Here is a 22167-nt window from a genome sequence, read left to right as displayed (position 1 = left end):
AGTTTGCGGAAGACCCACATATGGGTGTGACAGTCAGATGTCCACATATTTTTGGTGCATATTGCCTAATTTTTACCTGGAATTCGGCTATTAAAAAAAAGCATCATGTGTTTGTTAGTATTAAGTATAAACGGTAAGTCACGTTGAGGAGGGGAAAAAATACATTACCCAAAATGCAAGGAAACGATGACTAGGCCCTTAGGGGGCGTGACCAGATTGTGTGTTATTTGTATCTCACACTACACAAGACCAAGAGCAGTTCAGCACAAACTTTACTCAGTGTCACTGCGCGGGGTTTGGTCCACTATGTCTGAGTCCACAATGTATCCTCAGTTTAGACTTGGCGAGTCTCGGTTTGATCAGGTAAATGCGGGGAAACCCAACTGCCTTTTACACACATACACACGCACGCGCTGCCCGATTGGGTCACTAATGTGTTTCGTTACTTTGTGCAGAATTAAAAAAAACAACAACAAAAAAACAACTTCATTAAATAATAAGACATACATATGGGTGTTATGTGTGCTGGCTAATTTGACTCGCTTGCTTTCATACAGTATTTTTTTGGTGTGGAGAAATCACACTGATAGAGACCTCTATTGGTGTTATAGTGCCACTGCGCACACACCCGGGTTTTCAGTCTGGCTGTATAATTCTTTAATCAAATAACTGATAATAACCACACTTAGATTCAATGAAAACACAGAGTGTCATGCACAGAATGAATGCATCCTTGGTAACATTATGTTATTAGCATGATAAGATAGGCTTTGAATAGCCATCATCATGGGGTTGACACAGTCATTACACCTTATGCCAAACTTACATGTTACAAATGAGTACTGAAAAAATAAAGAAACAGCACAGACAGCATATGAAACATGAATATAATGTAGAGCGCGTGATGTTTGATTTGAGAGCTAAAATCTAAAGTTAATCCGCAGCTTGACTGTGAAACTATTAGAGTTGAGCAATGCGTTATGTCACGAGGATTATAGTGTAATAAGAATGATGTGGGGCAAAATAATTCACACCCACAAACACACATTTAAAGACAAATAGACAGCTACATTCATGATTTAAATCTTTGCTCTTCCGGGTTCATATATATAATTTATTTATTTTTTTTGATTGGACAGTGCGTGCTAAGCACTGCTATCTACTTTTTAGTTTATTCTACAAAGGGATCTTGGTGGGAAAAGTATGACAGTAAATAATCCACTTCATTTGATTTAATTAAACCCATGACTATATTTCATATGTGCCTTCTCAATAACTGCTGAATATGTGTTATGATTGTGACAGAACTGCACTGAAAAGCCCAAATGGATATCAAATCTAAGGCACATTTCACTCTCTGTAATCAGCTGACACAACTGTTGCTGCATGAATCTACATCTATCTACACGATAGACTATGCTTTGTGCATTTATAATTGCAAAAACAATTAACATACTACTAAAAGGTAACATTACCCACACATGAAAGCGCTTAAATTAAAGATTGACTGTGCACTCCATTTTGACATTTTAGTGACTAAACTGATTTTAAGGTGTTTTGCATTAACAACCAAAATATTATTTTGAGGTATGAGGTAACAATTACCTCTTCATAACCGCTGCCTTTTATAAATTAAGATTTTATTATTTTTCATTTTTAAACAGCATTAGATGGTGTATATAAATGTGTGCCAAATAACTCCATTCTTTTCTATTGATCTCTGCAAACTGTATTTGAAAATCAGTACCAGTTTCATGTGTATAATAGCAAAACTACTGCTACCTCACCCCATATACAATACATTCAATGTCTGATACAGTCCCGTCTGAAACTATTGTAAAGGCAAGGCCTATTCATTTGTTTGTGCTATATACCAAATACAAAAGATGGATATAAGATGAAAGTTTAGGATTTCAGCTTTTATTTCCTGATATTTACATCTAGATGCCTTAAACAATATAAAACATAGTACCGTTTGTATCAGACCACCCTCTTTTTTAGGTAAGCAAAAGTATAGGAACAGCTGTGCCTTGAAGTAAATTAAAGTAAAGAACACTTAATATTTGGTTGTGTATCCCTTGTTTGTAGTGACTGCGTCAAGTCTGTGTTTCACTGACATCACCAAAGTGTTGGTTTCTTCATTTGTGATGCTTTACAAGGCTTTTACTTTTTACTTTTTTTTTAGGCAGCCTCTTTCATGTTGTTGTTTGTTTTGGGGAGTTTCTTCTACCAGTCTTCTTTTCAGGAAGTGAAATGCATGCTCAATTGAGTTAAAGGTCACCCGATTGACTTAGCCAGTCTAAAACTTTCCACTTTTTTCCCCTGATAAAGTCCTTTGTTGTGTTGGCAGTATGTTTTGGGTCATTGTCTTACTGCATGATGAAGTTCCTCTTAATTAATATGCATGCATTTCTCTGTAAATTGGCAGACAAAATGTTCCTGTAAAATTCTGAATTCATTCTGCTGCTACCATCATGAGATTCATCTTCAGTAAAGATTAGTGAGCCCATTCCAGAAGCAGCCATGCAAGCCCGAGCCATGACAGATATGAGCTTGTATGTTTTGGATCATAAGCAGATCCTTTCTTTCGCCACACTTTGGCCTTTCACTGGTCAAACATTGGTAGAGGTTAATTTTGGTTCCAGAACTTTTGCGGCTCAGCTCTGTATTTCTTTGCAAATTTCAATCTGGCTTTATAATTCTTGTTGCTGATGAGTGTTTTACATCTTGTGGTATGGCCTCTACATTTCTGCTCTTCAAATGGAGGATTGTGATATCGTCATCTCTGCCCTGTGGAGGTTGTTGGTGATATCACTGACTGTTGTTTTTGGGTTTTTTTTTTTCACAGCTCTCATATTATTTCTGTCATCAGCTGTTATTGTTTTCCTTGGCAGCCCCATTCAGTGTCTTTTGCTCAGTACACCAGTGGTTTCTTTCGTTTTCCAGGACATTCCAAATTGTTGTATGTTTGTGCAATGGCTCTGATTGACTTTCCCTCTTCTCAGCTTTGAATGGATTGCTTTTCTCCCATAGATAGCTCTCTGGTCTTCATTTTGGCTTTTCCTTCATTCTGGCTTATTTGGCAAAAAATGCAGTCATCACAGTTGTAACTGAAGTCTAACACCAAGAGTAGCTGTTCAGAGCTATTTATGGTTAAATCAATCAATCTAAGAACACACCTGGGTAACAAGTAACACCTGTCAATCACATGTTCCAATATTTTGCTTGCCTACAAATTGGGTGGTCTGATAGCACATCTTGCATGTTCTGTGTTGTTTAACACATCTACATATAATAAAATATAAAAGCTGAACTTCTAAACTCTCTTCTCATATTCATTTTTTGATCTCAAACCCAAACATCTTCGGTCTACAGCAAAAGCAAAAGAATCGGCCTTGCGGTTCCAATAGTTTTGAAGGAAACTGTATTTGCTGTTCTCTAAACTAACTAGTGCTGGATGGAAGTGAGTGTTTGATGAGCTCACTAATGCATTTTAACAACTAAGCCATGCACCATTACACTATGCCACCTATGTTTTAAATTAGTGTTTTTGTGAGATGCACTGGCAAAAAACCCCCATTTATTTTGTCTAAAAGAATGAAATTTTCAGGCCACGATTTTTTTTGTCCAAAATTATGGCTCTATAAATGATTTATTTTCTACCACATTGTCCTACATTATACATTGTACATTTTGATCCAAATTATGAAATTTTCATGCTTAATGATGTTTTATTATGTGTGATCAGTGTCAGTTCTCAAATGATGAAGGATATTCTGAATGCATAGACTGCAGGTGTGCTGTAATTAGCTCCATGCTAAACGAAAGACTGGGAACAGGTGAATATAACGTCTGTTTTCAGAGATGTAGTAGAGTAAAATATAGTGTGAAAAGCGGAACTTTGCCAAACACACACACACACACACACTTGCGAAAACTTTAATTGCCTTCACTGCTTATGAACTAGCAGACAGTTGGTGTTTGTAACGAGCCAGTTGCACCTGGTGGCAAAAACAACTGGCTAGTCCTGCTGCTGAGACCTGAATGCACCAGCTGCCTCTTAGAACCTACAGACTGAGGCTGGGAAATCTGTAATATGATCTAATATAAATAAATCTAAAATTAATTAAAACTAATTAATAATGAATTGAAGAAAAGCTTACTTTTTAAAAAATTCATTTTGAAACAGCTGCTTCAGAGGGTCATTATATTCATCCGTCATTATGTTCAAAGTAAATCGAACCATTCCTCGCTTTGTGTCAATAGTAGGAGATAATGCCACAGGATTGTTTATTGTGTTTTCTCTATGTCCCAGGGGTCCTTTTATGGGAGATTAAGACATTTCCTGGATGTGATTGACCCTCGCACACTCTTTGTATCAGAGGTATGTGAGATGCGTTTGTATTCTGAGTATAAAAAGAGAAAGTGGGTGTGCCACTTTAGAATAGAGCAGGTTTGAAAAGTGAATAATAAAAAAAAGACCAACTCAGTGACCATGTACAAGTGTGTGTTATCAGCAGACAATTTGTTTAGAATTGAATCAGGTCATGCAAAATAACTGTTTGCTCCATTTCTCAAATACAAATGATAAAAATTTGATTACATACAACCCCTATTCCAAAAAAGTTGGGATGCTGTGTAAAATGTAAATAAAAACAGAATGCAATGATTTGCAAATCTCATAAACCCATATGTTATTCACAATAGAACATAGAAAACATATCAAATGTTTAAACTGAGGAAATGTACCGTTTAAAAAGGTCATTTTGAATTTGATAGCTGCAACAAGTCTCAAAAAAGTTTGGACGGGGCAACAAAAGGCTGGAAAAGTAAGTGTTACTAAAAAGAAACAGCTGGAGGTTAATTGACAACAGGTCAGTATCATGACTGGCTATAAAAAGAGTATCTTAGAGAGACAGAGGCTTTCAGAAGTAAAGATGGGCAGAGTTTCACCAATCTGTGAAAAACTGCGTCTGTGAACACTGTTTGCTGTGCCATCCACAAATGCTGGTTAAAGCTCCATCATGCCAAGAAGAAGCCGTATGTGAACATGATCCAGAAATGCTGCTGTCTTCTCTGGGCCAAAGCTCATTTAAAATGGACTGAGACAAAGTGGAAAGCAGTTCTATGGTCAGACAAATCAAAATATTAAGTTCTTTTTGGAAATCATGGACGCCGCATCTGCCAAACTAGAGAGGTCTAAAGAGGAGAGGGACCATCCGGCTTTTTATCAGCGCTCAGTTCAAAAGCCTGCATCTCTGATGGTATTGTGGTACATTAGTGCCTATGGAATGGGCAGCTTGCACATCTAGAAAGGCACCAACAATGCTGAAAGGTATATACAGGTTTTAGAGCAACATATGCTTCCATCCAGATTACATCCTATCTTTACTTCTGAGACACTCTGCCTCTCTAAGGTACTCTTTTTATAGCCAATCATGTTACTGACCTGTTGCCAATTAACCTAATTAGTTGCTAAATGTTTCTCCAGCTGTTTCTTTTTAGTAACACTTACTTTTCCAGCCTTTTGCTGCCCTGTCCCAACTATTTTGAGACGTGTTGGGGCCATCAAATCCAAAATTACCTTATTTTTTCGTTAAAATGGTACATTTCCTCAGTTTAAACATTTGATTTCTATGTTCTATTTTTATAGATGAAGGTTGATGGGTTTTATGAGATTTACAAATTATTGCATCGCACTGTTTGGTTGAAAAATATGATCATGTCAAACATTTTATGATGAATTTCTTTGGATTTCATTGTGTATATGTTTTCCATCTTAGAGTCACCTAAATAAATGTGTGAAACTCTTAGAACACTTTAAAGATGGCACTCTACCCATAGGTGTGACAAATGCACAGGTAAGGCTGTTATAAATCATATTTCTATACATTTAATGCACACACACCCCATTCAAAAAAACCATTGACTTCAGGAGGATGGAGCCGGATGTGCAAAAATGCTAACTCATTTCCAGGTTTTAGGACTCACCTGGTTGATTTAGGACTAATCCCTCTATTAATTGTCTGATTCGGTTAACATTGGGGAGTTCATGACAGGTGTCAGGGAGGTCAGAGGCCACTGTGTGAAAACAGGTTCCATGTACCTGAATACACTTAGTCTATCTGCCCCATTCACATAGCTTTACATTTTCATTTATTCACAGTTTTTTTTTTAAGGTCACAAATTAAGTATAGTTCATCCTTTCCTGTTTTCTAGCTTTGGGAGGCTCAGAAGGTAAAACAGGTGAGTCCAAATCTAAAAGTAGTAATCACTTAGTGATTATTTAAATGCTCATATGCTATGTACATTCATATATGTATACATATTCACGGACAGACCATCTTTTGTCTTAAGTAGAATAATGAAGTGATCACAAGTTGTGTTAGCCCGTGTGCTTGTCTTCTTTTACCCCACTTCTCTTTCTCACTCCCCCTCGGTGCTTGCTGTGTGGCCATTACACCTGCAGGCCATCTTTCATCCAGACACTGGAGAGAAGATCCCCATGCCCTTTCGCATGTCAGGTGAGGATGTCAGTATGCCTCTAACATGTGTGAGTGTGTGTCGGTTGGCTGTTTGCTCCTTGTTACCAGCACAGGAGAACTGGCAGAATGGCAGGCGGACTGTGTGGACCGAGCGATTGGGGAAAGGTCACACTCAGCTGGATCCTGATTAAAGTCTTCGGCTCCTGCTGCCTGGAAATGCTGTTGGGCCTCTCAGAAATAGGAGTGTTTTAACCTGGTGTTAACACAGCTATTTAAAGAGACAGAGAGAGAGAGAGAGAGAGAGAGAGAGAGAGAGAAGGAGGGAAGGAAGGAAGGAAGGAGACCTGTTTGCTGGAAAAGTGTTGAAGATCGCGACTTCAGGAATGAATGCTAGAGTCTTTTTAGACTAATCACACTGGTATTCCCATGTGAAAGGTCAATGATAATAATATATGGGTGTCTGTCTACAAGATATTTTCCCGGATTCTTTCCTCTCCAAGGTTTTTGCTCTCAAATCTTAAACTTTACTTTCACTTATTCTGTATTTTCTCTGACATATTTTTCTTTGTTGTTGTTTTCTTAGGTTATATCCCCTTTGGTACACCAGTGGTAAGTTGTTTACCCAAAATGAAGAGCATGAGGGCAGCCATACTATAAATCCAGTTTGTTTTGGTTTGTTTGAAGAAGACTTGACATCCAAACTATATTTTATCAAATGGAACATTTATGAAGCTGGAATGTACTTTAAAAACCTCTTGTTTCTCATAACTGCTGTCCACTCTGATAGGTTGTGGGTCTTCTACTTCCCAGTCAGACCCTGGCCTCTACTGTTTTCTGGCAGGTACAGCCCCTTCCTTTCAACAGTTAAGTGTTCATAGATAATGCTGGTTAGTTTGTTGATGATTCACTCTCTTGTCTTATTTTTTTCTCTTTCTGGATCTCTCAGTGGCTGAACCAGAGCCATAATGCTTGCGTGAACTACTGCAATCGCAATGCATCTAAGGTACAGTCTAAGCAGCGCAGTCTCCTCCAGGGTGCAGTAGAGATGTGCAAGTGGTGTTGTAGTTAGTCCAACTTGAAGAGCACGTCTGGTGGTCTTAACTCGATTAGGCTTGATTTATTGGAGTCTCACAACTCCAATAAATTTGACTATTTTACTGGAGCTTTAAATCTGCATGTATAGTCCCCTCCGAAAGTATTAAAACCAAATCTTGTAACCAACACCTGTCAATCACATGTTCCAATATTTTTGCTTACATGAAAAATGGGTGGGTTCAAATCACAGGTGCCAGTTGTTTAACACATCATAGATGTAAATATCAGGAAATTAAAGTTGAAATTGTGATCTTTGATCTTTTGATCTCAAAACCAAATGTCTTCAGTGTTTTGTAAAAATATTCCATCTGCCTGTCCTTCCTGTTATCACTGCTGTTTTAAAACCATTGACTCTGTTTTATAGTCTACAGGGATGACAAAATTCTTTCAGGGATACCTGGGTGCAGTCAGCAGTGCAGTGATGATTGCAGTGAGTTTAACACATACACGCAACACAGGACACAAACGCCTAGTTTTCAAGTGCGCCACACAAAGTGTTTTGAATGTATTTGATCCTAGATGTCAAGTATAAATTTGTCAGTCATTGACTCTGTGCACCAGCTAAGAGCTCAGATCTCAGCACATGTGTCCATGTAACCACGCCTCCCTCTGTCCTCAAGAGCCAATTAGCTGCCCTGCTGGGCGGCGGTTTGATGCCCTGGGGCACGACAACCATAACCACGGTGACAGCAACTACAAATGGCCCCATGCCTGTGGGACGTGAAGGGAGGGGTCACTAATTAAAACCCGAGTCCTGACGAGGCCCCTTGCTGGGGAGGGGAGATGGAGGGGAAAGGGGGAGAGCTGTTAGATGGCAGTTAGACAGGCCTGTAACAGGAGCTGCTGGAAATGACCAGAGACTCCCAAAGACAGGCAAGAAGCAACTTCACACAGCCTGTCATGACCTGTCAAGAAGCCTCATGGGTCCATAGGGGACCTGTTGTCCTTATACACAGGAAAACAAATTTATTAATTATGTGAGAGTTTTTATCCAAAGGATCAACTTAAGGACATTTTTGTTATGTTTAAAATATGACTACAAGTCTATTAGGAACTGATCTCAACATGCATCAACAACACAGCATAATGATTTTGTGATCATAAGTCATTCACACAGTGCAGTTGTGTAATGGTTATTTAGCTGTTGATATTAAGCTGATATGGTCCAGTGACATATTATCACTATTATTGTTACTCTGTCCTTTTATTTCAGTCCTGAACAGTGATGATAATGATATATCATCAGATCTGTGATGAATATGGTCTTCTAGGAGCAGAGAAAGCAGTATTGAGCAGTATTGAGCAGTAGGGATGCTTGTAAAGCTGCCCGCCCAGCAACAGCTTGACTGAGGAGCTTGCGGCAGTCGTTAATATGTGGATTAGGGTTGAGTTTATACTAAACGTTTAGGTTTGAGTTTGTATTATTATGGTTAGTTTTAGAGATGAATTAGTGTTATAGATTAGTTTATATGAACTGGATTGTACTTGGTTTGAGTAGTTTTACATAACAGCTTTTCAGGTGTGTTTGTATGTTCATATGTGTACTGTACAGGTGGGACTGAACGTTCTGATTCAGAGAGCCGAGCATTTCAGCCCAGCCACACGACTTCTGGTTCAAAGATTCATCCCTTTTCCTGCAGTTGGTATGTATGTGTGTGTGTGTGTGTGTGTGTGTGTGTGTGTGTGTGTGAAGGAGAGATTAATAAATGTCTTGATGTTTTAGGGTCCTGTTTTAGTATATATATTTTTTTTTTTTGCCAAAGGTACCCCCTCCCTGACTTGCAAGGCCTTATGCATACCTAATGATTAGAAACGGGATATATTTAAATGACTGAATCAGTAGAGCTAAATATTAATTCATTAAGATCATGTGAGCGTTTATGTCATGTCATTTTCTGTCTGAACGCTCATTGCCCTGTGTTTGTAATTGTAATGACACTCACGTGTACTATCCTTTAACCACCAATACATTAAGCGTTTGTTTATTTTTGTTTATTGGTGTGTTCTATTTTGACTGGTGTCAGAGGGGAATCATTGGAACGCTATCTCACTGTTCCATTAGCGTTCTGCGGCTCTAACAAGGCCAGAGGGGCTCTGAGAGACAGTCCCAGGATGCCGTGGGGATACTTGGCTGTAATTAAATTGTTTTTGTCCCCTCACCCCTCTCCTTTAATTAAATCATCCAGTCCCCCCTTACCTTTTGGCTTGGGTAACAGAGCCTTGTTAGCTCTTGGTTGCTGCTCTCTAATTGGTTAATTAGGCCTAAAGTGCTCTCTGTGTCAGCACAAGGATGTGTGTCTCCAGGCCGCCATGTCGTCGTCTTTGTTGTTGTTGTTGTTGTTTCCCCCAGTGTTTATTTATAAAAGGCTATTAAATTGTGCTAATTGGACACAATAGAGATGCTTGGTTTAAAATACTGCCTTAATTTTCATTTTTGACTTTACTTTGATGTCTTGACCTTATTGCAGTAGCCTAGCTCAGGTCTGGAATTCTGTTAATGTCTGAAGACATGCTTCAGGCGTGCATAAGCTTATTGCAACAGTTCTGGACTGTGTATGATTTCCATGTCATTCTGACACACATAGAAGAATTAAAGTAGAGTTCGTTTACTGTACATGTTCTGTTTGAAGTGTGTTGATGTTTTCAAGCTTGTACGTTCGCACATGTTAAATAGTGTGTGTGTGTGTGTGTGTGTGTGTGTGTGTGTGATCGCGCACGCCTGTATCTCTGCCTGTGTGTGTGTGTGCACGCCCATGTATATGGTTAATTCATCTGGTCTAAACCCCTCAGAGGTGAATAGCTATTTACTCAGCCAATTAACTCAGCCCCATAACACTGCAGCGCCAAACACTGATAACTCACAACACAAGGCCTGCAAATTAAAAATGCTTCAGGCTTTCTCACATACACAGACACACACTGAGTAAACTGTGTAAATCAATGTCCTGTTTTAATGTCATTGTGATTTGTGTAATGTGTGGAGCTACTTTAAAGTTGTATTTTAATGTTTTAATCTTATTACTTTGTTAATTAAATCACCAAGCACATCTTTTAACTTTAATTATAACAGTGTGTTTTGTCTGTGTTGTTTTGTGCAGCACTGTTGCTGACAAAGATTTCTTAGTCATATATTGAATCATTTTATCTGCTCCATTCAGCATTATAAATAGAAGCATATGCGAGTCTTCTCAATTAAGAGGATCTCTACATCCACAAGATGCTCAGAGAACACTGATTTATTTACAGCTCCCATTCTAACCACCTTTCCTGTCCTTTCTGTTCCTCGTAGCAAGTGCCAATGTGTGTAATGTGCTGCTGATGCGCCACAGCGAGCTGTCTGAAGGCATCAGCGTGCTGGATGAGCATGGTAACATAGTGGCCACCTCTAAGCTGGCAGCCAGACGCGTGAGTGGACACTGAGATCTTCTTCTATACATACACTATAAATACAACACATATGGCAACAAATAAATTCAGTCAGGAAATGCTTCTTACTTTTGTAAAAGGCTGCTAATGTTATGGCTACTAATTTTTTGTCCAACTACAAATCTGTGTGTGTGTGTATGTATGTGTGTGTGTGTGTATATATATATATATATATATATATATATATATATATATATATATATATATATATATATATATATATATATATATAAAATGAATCTGAAAATGGTTGCATTGTATCAGCCAAATTGACATTTCAATTTTTTTGTTCATAGGGCTATTAATATAGTGTTTAGCACATTTGCCTCGCACCTCCGGGGCTAGGGGTTCGATTCCCGCCCTGTGTGCATGGAGTTTGCATGTGCTTTGGGGGTTTCCTCTGGGTACTTCGGTTTCCTCCCCCAGTCCAAAGACATGCACTGAAGGCATTTCCAAATTGTCCGTAGTGTGTGTGTGTCTTTATGTGCGCTGTTGTGCCCTGTGATGAGTTGACATGCCATCCAATGTGTCTGCCTCCTTGTGCCCGGACTTTCTTTTAGGCAAATTTTGTTCTCACGTACTCGGTGGCATGTAAATAAAAATGACAATACTAGCTTATTTTGTCAAAAACCTTGATTCCATGGTCTCAGATTTCCTATTTGTTAAGTCTTTCTTGATTATGAGCTTGAGTGGATAGGTTTGTGTGCAGGCTGTGTTGGAGACAGCCATGACCCGTGTAGTCCTGCCCATGCCTATCCTGGTGCTTCCACCTATGCTGATGGCCATGCTGGAGAGGTCAGCAATTCTTGTTTATTCTTAAATGTTCTGTTTACAGTTCTGAAATGAAATACTTGATATTTGTGTAACTATTATCATACAGAGTAACCCTTAATGGTGTTCATGCTTTCTGTAGTCCTATCATGTAGTAGATAAATTATGTTTTACTCTGCATGTGCTTACAGGATTTTCACAGCTTTAAGCTTTTTTTTACTGTAAAAAGCTTAAGTAAAAATATCTTGACTATAGGAAAATTCAATTAAGATGTCTCCTTATTGGATTTAAGATTGTTAAGCATATTTTTTTATAATTTCAATTGTTTATTTCTAGAAAAAAAACCCCCCTCAAAATTAGTACATTTGGCTCGAAGAAGGCTTAATGGTTTTATATGGTACATATATATATATATATATCATAATGAGAAATATTAGATAAGTTCCTTTTTTCAAGATATCTTCACTTGCTAAGATATTATTTTGCAATGTTGTATTTGTGTGTCTGTCTTCCTACAGCTGTGTGTCTACATAGTAGTCTTTTTCTTGCATAGGACGGGAGTTTTGGGAGAGTTTGATAAGACTGGCATGTTCTGTTTCACCTACTCCTCAGTTTTCATAACTTAACTCGTGCGCGCACGTGTATGTGTGTGTGTGTGTGTGTGTGTGTGTGTGAGAGCAAACGGTGAGCTATTCTGTGCAACGCTGCCAGTCAGCTCACCCTCACTGGCTTTCAATAGAGTGAGAACATGAGATGAGAGGGGTTATTGTAATGTAGGGGATTTGAAAGAGAAGTGTGTTTGATGGATTAGCGTGCTGAGAGAAGTGTGTTTTTACATGTGTGTGATGGCTGAACCTTTAACATAAATTTCTACCTGCAGGTCTTCTACTGTCTGCCACTTCCATTCACTGCGAGTGTTCATGCGCTCCTCTCCTTTCCTCTCAGCATTTCTCAGACCAAATTAAGAGTGACTGATGACCATGATGACATATCTTAAGCAGTTGATGGACATGATAAAAGATCTTTAAGTTACTTTTTTCATTACGACGTTGCTTGATCCCTCCCCCCTTCTCTCCCTGCTTTTATACACACACATACTTTGCGCGCATGCAGAGTGCCTGGTCGTGTCTGTTGGCCAATTAAAGCTCATCACGCGTATGTGTTGATGAAGTCGTCATTAAGCAGCCGTTGCCTTCATTAAACCAGGACTGCTATGGAGGACTCCTGCCGAGCACGCTATCCCACAAGCCCCCACGCCGCACTGCGGCCGAGAGTGAGGGCTGGGGGAGGTGTCGGCACAGAGTGATCTCACACCACACAGAGGAAGTGTCAGAAAAAGAGGGATTTTAATGATGATTACAGGAATGCCCATGATGCTGAGAGTTTTTATTTTGTTGTGGAATTGTGTGCGTGTGTGTGTGTGTGTGTGTATGTGTGTTAGACTCCCCTTACTGCAGACGCACCCTCGCCTTGTGCTGCCTGTACACAGCTTGGTATGTCTCTGTGCATTCAGTCTGGCTCTGCCCCTTGCCATCAGTCTGTTCCCGCAGAATAGCCAGGTAAGAACACCAAACACTTTGTATAGACAAAGCACATTACAAAGCAGCACAATATGCACAACCCAACTGCATAACACAACAAATCTCAACAAAACAGTACCACATTACACCTTACCACTTAATGCAACGCACAAAACAAAACCGCAGCAGCTCTACAGGATACTACATGACACAACACAAAACAGCTCTTCTGTCCTCTCTCTCTCTCCCTGTCTTTGTCTCTTGTGAAGAGGGTTATGATTTAAAATGGTCTGTAATAAGCTGTTCATCCATATGGTTACTGAACTGCAGACATATGTGCTGCCAACTTCTTCCATTCCTCTCTCTCTTCTCCCCTCCTCCTCTCCTCTCACTTTCTCGCTCCCTCTTTACACGTTTCAGAGGGTTCCAGACGAGTGCCTTCCCAAAAATCAGCCACTCCTGTACCCCCACCTTTTCACACCCCATGGCACGTCTGTTTCAGATTCTGCCTCACAAACTCGCACACTCCTTGCCATCTGTTTCTGAGCAAAATATTGCACGTTTTAGCTTTGCCTTGGACGTTTACCAACTCATCTCTTTATTTTTGCTTTTTTTTTTTTAAGCGTCAGTTATGCCTGTGAAAAATGCCTGTGAAAAATGCTTGAGGCTCTCGTGGAAGAGATGCAGTTCTCTTAATTCACATTTGATTAAACATTTTAAACATCTTAATGAGTGGATGTTTACGGTTAATGAATGCAATTTTTAGCTAAAAGATCAGCTCCTTAACATGGATATATAAAAAGAGGTACACACAACTCTTAATATTGTAGTACTCTAGGTAATTTAAGATGAGTGTGAGTGGCTTTGAGTTGAACAGGCTAATGATGACCCTGGCCATGTGTACATATTACATCTTGACTAAAAGGAATTAGGATTAACTGATGATTACACTTGAGTCAGAGATTAGTTCAGATTTATGGATATGTTGTGTCTGTTGAATCACTAAATACAGTGTGTTGCTTCTCTGTCTGTATGTATTTCTCTCTCTCAATTTCTCAGATTCATGTATCTCAGCTTGAGCCAGAGATCTCTGCAGCAACTGAATGCAAGTTCCTAACCTACAACAAAGGCCTTTAACCAATTAACCAGCTTGGCACTAGGCGATAAATGACTCAGGAGACCTTCATAACATGACTCGGATGCGTTTGTGGATTGTTTAATCACTTGTACACCGTGACAGGTGCATTCACACACCAGTGCTAATCACGTGTCTTCTTTGCAATCAAGTACACCATTGAATAGTCTAGGACATTACTGCCAAATCACCATGAAATTAGCATGAGAATGACAGAATAAGTGCCTTAATTTTCTCTGTTGTAGGTGTTTTGTAAAATGCACGATAAATGTAAACTGTTTCCATTTACTCAATACTTAATCGATGTCTATCAGAGAAAATGTGATGTTATGATGTTGGAGATAGAATTCAAAGACAGTGTTGACAGTTTAGTAAATTATCTGATGTTTTACATGTCCTGCAGTGCAGGCATTCAGATATGAGCTTGGTTTGTTCCTTAGAAGCCATACGAGAAAATAATTCTTATGTACCTGTACACACTACACTAAGACCAGTTTGAATACCTAAAAGATCAGTGTTGTAAATAACTGCACTTTATGACTGGTATAAAAATACACAGCAGTGACACTACATTGTGGCAAATACTGTAGAAGTATAATTGCCTATGCTAAGTTTATTTCCATATCAAAATTAAATGTTGTTACCTATTGTCTAAAGCACTCTCCGTTACCTACATGCTATACCACTTGTGTCTCCATTGATGCAGAAAATTGCTACTTATAGCCTGCTTTGTCATACTGTGTCCCAATTTGTTAAGACTTTTCTGACATAGCTTAGTCTTGACTAACTGAACAGCTACAAAAACTCTTTAACAGTCCACTAACCACAAATATTTCACCAAGTTCTGTCTTAATATGCCTATGGTATTGGTATATATAAAGTAAAGTTTTTATCTTTATTGGCCTAATTGTCTTTTGCTTGTGATGTTTTGTCAGGGCGGTTGAGTGATGTGGACTTTTGTCTTATCATTAGAGCCATCTAAAGATCTGGAGGGAGGGGCCTTTGTTTTTCTACCTGGTTGTCATGGTAACATGTCACAGTGGGCCATGGTGATAGAGGGTGGGACATGAAGCTGCATGCACAATCATTAACCATATAGAACAGCCTTAGGGATGCCACACACACACACACACACACACACACTCCATTAAACCCTTACACAGAGCTTAAAACCTTCACTCGTTTTAAACTGTCAGTTCTACTATCTTAAAGATTAACTTGATTCTTATGGCATGTCACCATGGTTGTAAACAGTATCACAAAATCAACATTTGCTTAGTTCTCTCTATATTTAATCATTTATGAATGCTTGTCATTTTTTATTTAATTTATTTCATAATTAATAATATATAGCAAAGTTCCATTCTGTTGCCATTTTGACATATGGACAGCCTTTGAAATATGGCTTGTACATTTATGCATATTTGCTGCCCTATACATCCATATCTATTTATAAATTTACAATAATTTATTTTTTGAGGAAGCAAAGCATCCTATACTAGTGCCTATTTTTCACTACACACACACACACACACAATATATATATATAGTGTGTGTATATATAGACACCCTTCATGAAGAAATATATGCAATAAGTGGTATTTAAATCTCAAACATACAGACATTTTATGTTTTAAACAAGAAGGTTTTCTTACCATTAATATCTTGTCACTTGCCCTGTAATACCTAGCAAGGTTGGAGACACTTGTTGATAGATCTTGGACCACTTCTTCCTGTCCTCTCAATTCAGACCACAGGTTTCCGGTAGGGTTTAAATCCAGAGACTGACGATTGTAGAATATTGATCCAGAGAGCTGATGATTGTAGAATACTGATTTTGTGTTTCTGTAAACATTTCTGTGCAGATTTTGAAGCATGTTTGGCTCATCATCTTTGAAATCTTGAAAGGTGAAATATATAAATATAACAATATATATATATAGTGTGTGTATATATAGACACCCTTCATGAAGAAATATATGCAATAAGTGGTATTTAAATCTCAAACATACAGACATTTTATGTTTTAAACAAGAAGGTTTTCTTACCATTAATATCTTGTCACTTGCCCTGTAATACCTAGCAAGGTTGGAGACACTTGTTGATAGATCTTGGACCACTTCTTCCTGTCCTCTCAATTCAGACCACAGGTTTCCGGTAGGGTTTAAATCCAGAGACTGACGATTGTAGAATATTGATCCAGAGAGCTGATGATTGTAGAATACTGATTTTGTGTTTCTGTAAACATTTCTGTGCAGATTTTGAAGCATGTTTGGCTCATCATCTTTGAAATCTTGAAAGGTGAAAGCTCTACATATGGCCAAGTCTGAACCTCCTGGCAGAGTCAGTCATATTTGGCAGGATTCATGATGCCATCAGTCTTTACGAGATCACCTGAACCACCAGGCTTAAAACACTGCCAAAGCATCAGTGATCCGTCGTATTTTACAGCAGGTTTCAATGCTTTTTGGTGTATGCAATCCTCTTTTTTTCACCAAAGATGCTGATGGTATGCATGAGCAAAAGGTTTGATTTTGGCCTTGTGTGACCACAACACACAATAACAAGTGTGCTTCTAATGACACTTGGTGAAGTTCAGATGCTGCATTTTATAAGATGCTCTCAGGAAGGGCTTATTTCTGGCAACGCTTCTGAACAGCTTGTTGTTATGAAAGTGGTATTTATCAGTTTATTTTGAAACTTGACAACCACAAGAATTAAATAAACTGTGCCATCCTAAAACCGTCATCTCTAGGTATTTTCCCCTCCTTCACCTTCATCCTCACTGTGTGTGGTACAGCATGCTCCTAGGTCCAGTTCCAGCTGACTCAGACATGTGAAACTTTTTTGTTATGGCCCTATTGTGCTTAATGGGGTTTTTCTTTATTTTTTATATCCATTACAAGCTTTGTGTGGGTCAACAGCCATTTCTCCCCATAGTAATGCTTGAAAAAGACATTTACATGTGTGTAACCTCATATTTATACCTCAGGAAAACAACTATTCCTGCTGACCGAGAAAAAATTTGTTTGCATTTATTTAAGATATTTAGGGGTGTAAATAATTTTGGTAAAAATATATTTTTAGAGAAATTACTATTATTTTAAAAAAAAGTAGAGTTTGTCCTATTGTTTGGATGGGAAATTTGCATTGTTGTTTGCATTCTTTATTTTATACAATTGTTTTTGCTCATTTTTTTTATTATATGAGCATCATCATCTATGTAGTCTGATCTAGGTGAAAGTGATTCTGGGTAATAATTTGTTAATAGATTGGAGTGAGAACTGTCTCTCTCTCTAGGCAAGCAGCCAAGAATACACCAGTGTGGTATTTTTTTCCCCAAAATCTTTGAACCCTGAGCCTTTGGATATATAACAGAACAAGCAAGACGGAATATACTATTTTACTAATGATTTAACAAATTCATCAATCATTCATATATACACATTAATATTTTCTAGATTTTTTAAAAGATTTTATTTTATTATTATTATTATTTTGTTTTTACAAAATCTTTAATATACCTAGACGTTTCTACATATTTATCCTTTTGTTTCCTTTCTTTTCCAGGCTGCATATGCAACTAGGGAGTGGGCTTTAGGAATGAATGGTATGTGTGCGCTTTTGAGGATGCAGTATTTGTGTGCACCTGTGTGCAGGATAAGGTGTCCTATACAATAACAAACCTACAGACACAATTTTTCTCTGCTAACTCTTTCTCTTTCCATCTAACATGTAACATTGCCTGTTTTTCTTAAGTGTCATCGTACTTGACTAAAACTCAACTGCAGACTTGGGGTCAAATGCTGGGGTGAAGGATCACGTGCAGGCTCGTTTAACACAGATTCCTTTCCTTTTTTTGAGACTGTTGAGGCATGATAAAAAAAAAACACAGCACCCGCAGAAGTTATCCTGTAAAAGTGAATGAAACAGCACTTTTAAACTTAGCTGAAGTTTATTTGGTATGCCCTAATAATGTAATTTGGCAATCATGTAGTTTATACTTGTGTATGAGAGAGAGAGAGAGAGGATATAAATGTAATCAACAAGAAAAAGAACTGCAGAGGCATATAGCCAAGAGTTGTTTCTAAAACATATTTATTATTATGGTCCCTTTCTGGGGGTGGGGTTATATTTTAAATGTACTGTACATTATACAGGCATTAATGTGACAATTGGCAAATATTCAGTAGTTTCTGTTTATGAATCAGAGAAATATTCAGGAGCTGCCACACTGTAACCTGCATCCAGCAGCCTGCATTACCATGACTGAATAAGAACCGAGCATTCAGATCATCAGACACACACACACACACACACACACACACACACTCTCTTACTCCTACACTGAGGGTAGATCATGTCTAAACTGGCCTGTAAAATGATTCCTTGCAACACAATTTGTTTGTTTTGCCATCGCTGTCAACTGCTACCGGAAAACCTTAATGAAAATATGGAAGAAAAAAAAAAACCCTAATGTTAGTAGGAATGGAAGTCTCTAATGTAAATTGGCTGAACTGTCCCCTTAAATGAAGATACAATATAATTTTATACATTTAATTATAACCATCATTAAAGAGTCTTCTTGTAAGTACAAAGCTAGCAATTGACATTAGTAGGTTAAATGCACTGGCATAATGGTTGTGTCGTGCTGGAAAATGGAATTAGCTTTAGTGGTAGTGATAGTCTTCTGGTGCCAGTGTTGTAGAGAAAGAGCAAAATCATACTTCTGAGTACATTTACAAAGAGCGAAAAAGAACATAGTGAAATGTACATGCCAACATCTCCCTCTCTTACACACACACACACACACACTCACACATAGCAACCAAGTTTAGACTCATACACAGTCATTCCTTAAAACATAAATAAATAGAACTTTTCATGGCCTTGTGTGTGAGCCTGGTGCAAATGGGTTCTAGACGTCAGATGTGACATCTATATCCTCAGATCCAGCCTGTTTGGTGGCAATTCTCCACCGGTTGATGTGGTGATTACCCTTCTTCTTTTGTGTACTCTCTGGTCCCTCTTCTTCCAGCTTCTGCCGTTTGTACTTGGTCCTGCGGTTCTGAAACCACACCTTCACCTTTTGGAGATCAGAGCACAGGGCTAAGTGTGAGTGCAAAATTAAGCTTAATACAAAACAGCACATATATACTATACATGCATTCCAAAAAAAAAAAAAATAGTGTCACCTGTGGATTACCACTGTAATCTGGAGTGAGTCATGATTGTTCACTATGATTTTTTAAAAAAGTTTTTTTAATGAGCACAGTAATTGGATACTAAAAATTTGGATTTAATTTGTAGTTAAAAGAACCTAGACAACACTACATTCATGTTGATCACGTTGTGACAGCTGAGTAAATAGCTTATAATTTACACAATAATACATCATTTCACAATCGAAACCAATTTCGAATTTAAACACAAAGTTTTAAATATTTGTGTTTTATTTATTTATTTATTTATTTATTTATTTATTTAAATATATTAAAGTAGCCCATTTAAGAGAGGAGATTTCAGAACAATGATAGATATTTCCTTACTTTGAACTCACACACGCACACACACGGAGCCAATATATCAGTTTTGTTCTATTGAGTTCGCGCGTGACGAGCATCAGCTTTCTGTCAAAAATACTGGAGCTACATTCCATAATCATGTATAGTGCGTAGTTCACAAGGTTTACAATTATTTTAATTATTCTGCCTCTAAAAATTCCCCTCATATTTGGTTCCCAAGCCTGTAGCCGCAAGAGCTATGATTAAGTTATGAGTCTATTTCAGGGAAACAACTTTCAGTTTTCGGGCATAGAGTTTTCAGCTTATTGTCAAATATTATATTTCCCTATTAGCCACTATCCAATTTTTATAAATCAGCATTAGTCTCTCTGTAATTTCAGCCACAGAATTGCACTTCAGTCGTAAAAAAAAAAGGTTTTGACATTTCGTGATTTTTACAAAATCCTAAACCAAAGTAAGACTTGTTATAGATATTCTTACAAATTTCGTTATTATATTATTTCATTTTCTTTCTTGTTCAGTCTTCTGGGAGTTTTTTTTTTAAGAAACCCAATTGGTAAACCGAAATTTAATTGGCCAAAATTTCCTATTCTAAACCACACTAACCTATTTCTAATTTTCATCTGACACATTTAAACTCCACGCTGAAACTGCACTAAATCGTGAAATGTATTATTTGAAAGCATTTGAATTTTTTTTTTATATGCGACATATTCTTAGACTGTATATTTTCTGTTTTATATGTTGTGCTTCTATTGTGTCTTATAAAAACAAACAAACAATAATAATAATAATAATAATAATAATAATAATAATAATAATAATAATAATAATAAAACCATACTTTTTTCCCTTAGGATTAAGATTTTTATCTTAGGATTAAGATTCCTTGATTAAACTATTTCCTCCACGTTTAATAATTTTTTTCTTCATTTTTTCATCACTTACATTAATCTGCATACAGTTCTAGGCGATCATCTGTGTACTGAGTGTGTGTACAGCTAAGATGAGATCTGGGGGATTAGTATTTACCTGTGTCTCGGACAGGCTGAGACTGTTGGCGAGCTGTTTGCGTTCTGCTCCCACCACATAGTGGTTCTTGTCGAAAGCTCGCTCGAGGCGCAGGAGCTGTGAGGGGGAAAATGCTGTCCGGATCCGCTTGGGCTTCCGCGCAAAAGGCCCGTGAAGCAACAACGAGTCATGTGAGACGTCGTTCCCTTAAAATACACAATGAAAAATGAAAGAGGAGTCACAAACAGGGACAAGAAAGCTTGTGCAGTAAGATTAAAATATGCAGAGCTCAAATGTGTGCGACTCTTAAATAATGCAGAGTTTCATTATCCCATGTGTGTGTGTGTGTGTGTGTGCGTGTGTGTGCGAGTGTCTTTCAGCCTATAACAACAATGAACTAGACCTTAATCTAAACCACCACTGTTATATTCCACCCTGACCGCTGATTATATATATATATATATATATATATATATATATATATATATATATATATATATATATATATAAATGCTTTAGTACCCTTGTAGGAATCCGATTTTACATTAAATTCTTCATGATATATTTGTAGTGTCCATCCGTTATAATTGTTATTTTGTATGTAAAAGGCTATTTTGTATGTTTAACTATTTTAGAAGTGTCATTTGACATCCTAGGCGCACTACCAGAAATATCAGAATAAATGGCTGCAGTTATTTTTAGTGGTTTCATAAAAATAATTTTAAAAAAAAAACCTCAGTTGAACCTAAATATTTTTATAGGCTTTATAAATTAATAACAGTGTCATGTGTATCCTTATTATTTTTCTTCTTCTACTTATTGTTATTATTATATGTTTTACGAAGATTAATCCAAAAGTCAAAACGAGAAAATGGTGCAGGAAGTTATTCAAAGTGTTAAACTAGAGGACGACTTAACAGTCAAGACTGATTTTGTAAATTTTCATAATTATATTAAATAACACTCATTGCTGTTGTTCTTGTTCCGGGTTGATTGTTTTTGTTCACGGATCATCCCAACAAACTGATAATTAGACCCCATCCATTTCAGATATTCCCTTGTTCTTTAGTCTAATCTACATGTTTGTCTAAAGTTTATCCTATGGACCAAATTAACACTCTTTACATAAGACTGATTAAAATCACAAAAAGGATGGATCACATCATGGTGAATGACAGGGAAATTCTGCAGTGCTATGT

General features: G+C 37.6%; 2 protein-coding genes across 2 annotated transcripts in view; one reads left to right on the top strand and one right to left on the bottom strand.

Moving 5' to 3' along the window:
• The first annotated feature begins 94 nt into the window (after positions 1–94).
• Positions 95–15358, top strand: sfxn5a (sideroflexin 5a). Its single transcript, XM_053620971.1, has 14 exons — positions 95–363; positions 4316–4384; positions 5784–5861; positions 6220–6246; positions 6470–6524; positions 7069–7094; positions 7273–7326; positions 7432–7488; positions 7945–8010; positions 9133–9223; positions 10870–10985; positions 11716–11801; positions 13219–13336; positions 14357–15358. Exons 1-14 carry the CDS (start codon positions 187–189, stop codon positions 14432–14434), a joined length of 1098 nt encoding a protein of 365 aa, XP_053476946.1. The 5' UTR covers positions 95–186; the 3' UTR covers positions 14435–15358.
• A 3155-nt stretch (positions 15359–18513) lies between these two features.
• emx1 (empty spiracles homeobox 1) overlaps positions 18514–22167 on the bottom strand; it is a 5162-nt gene continuing 1508 nt past the window's right edge. The window contains exons 2-3 of the mRNA XM_053620079.1: positions 20990–21174; positions 18514–19518 (exon numbers count right to left, since the gene is read on the bottom strand). Coding sequence (XP_053476054.1) covers positions 19351–19518; positions 20990–21174 — 353 coding nt within the window. The 3' untranslated portion in view covers positions 18514–19350. The remainder of the gene's footprint in view (positions 19519–20989; positions 21175–22167) is intronic.

This window comes from Ictalurus furcatus, chromosome 3, assembly GCF_023375685.1.
Source record: "Ictalurus furcatus strain D&B chromosome 3, Billie_1.0, whole genome shotgun sequence".
Taxonomy (NCBI): Eukaryota; Metazoa; Chordata; class Actinopteri; order Siluriformes; family Ictaluridae; genus Ictalurus; species Ictalurus furcatus.
This window is presented reverse-complemented; position numbering and strand designations above follow the sequence as displayed.

Coding starts and splice junctions, on each gene's coding strand:
- sfxn5a (XM_053620971.1), top strand. CDS start 187: ATGACTAGGCCCTTAGGGGGCGTGACCAGATTGTGTGTTATTTGTATC. Junction 7,489..7,944: donor GCAATCGCAATGCATCTAAG/GTACAGTCTAAG, acceptor TCTGTTTTATAG/TCTACAGGGATGACAAAATT. Junction 8,011..9,132: donor GCAGTGCAGTGATGATTGCA/GTGAGTTTAACA, acceptor TGTACTGTACAG/GTGGGACTGAACGTTCTGAT.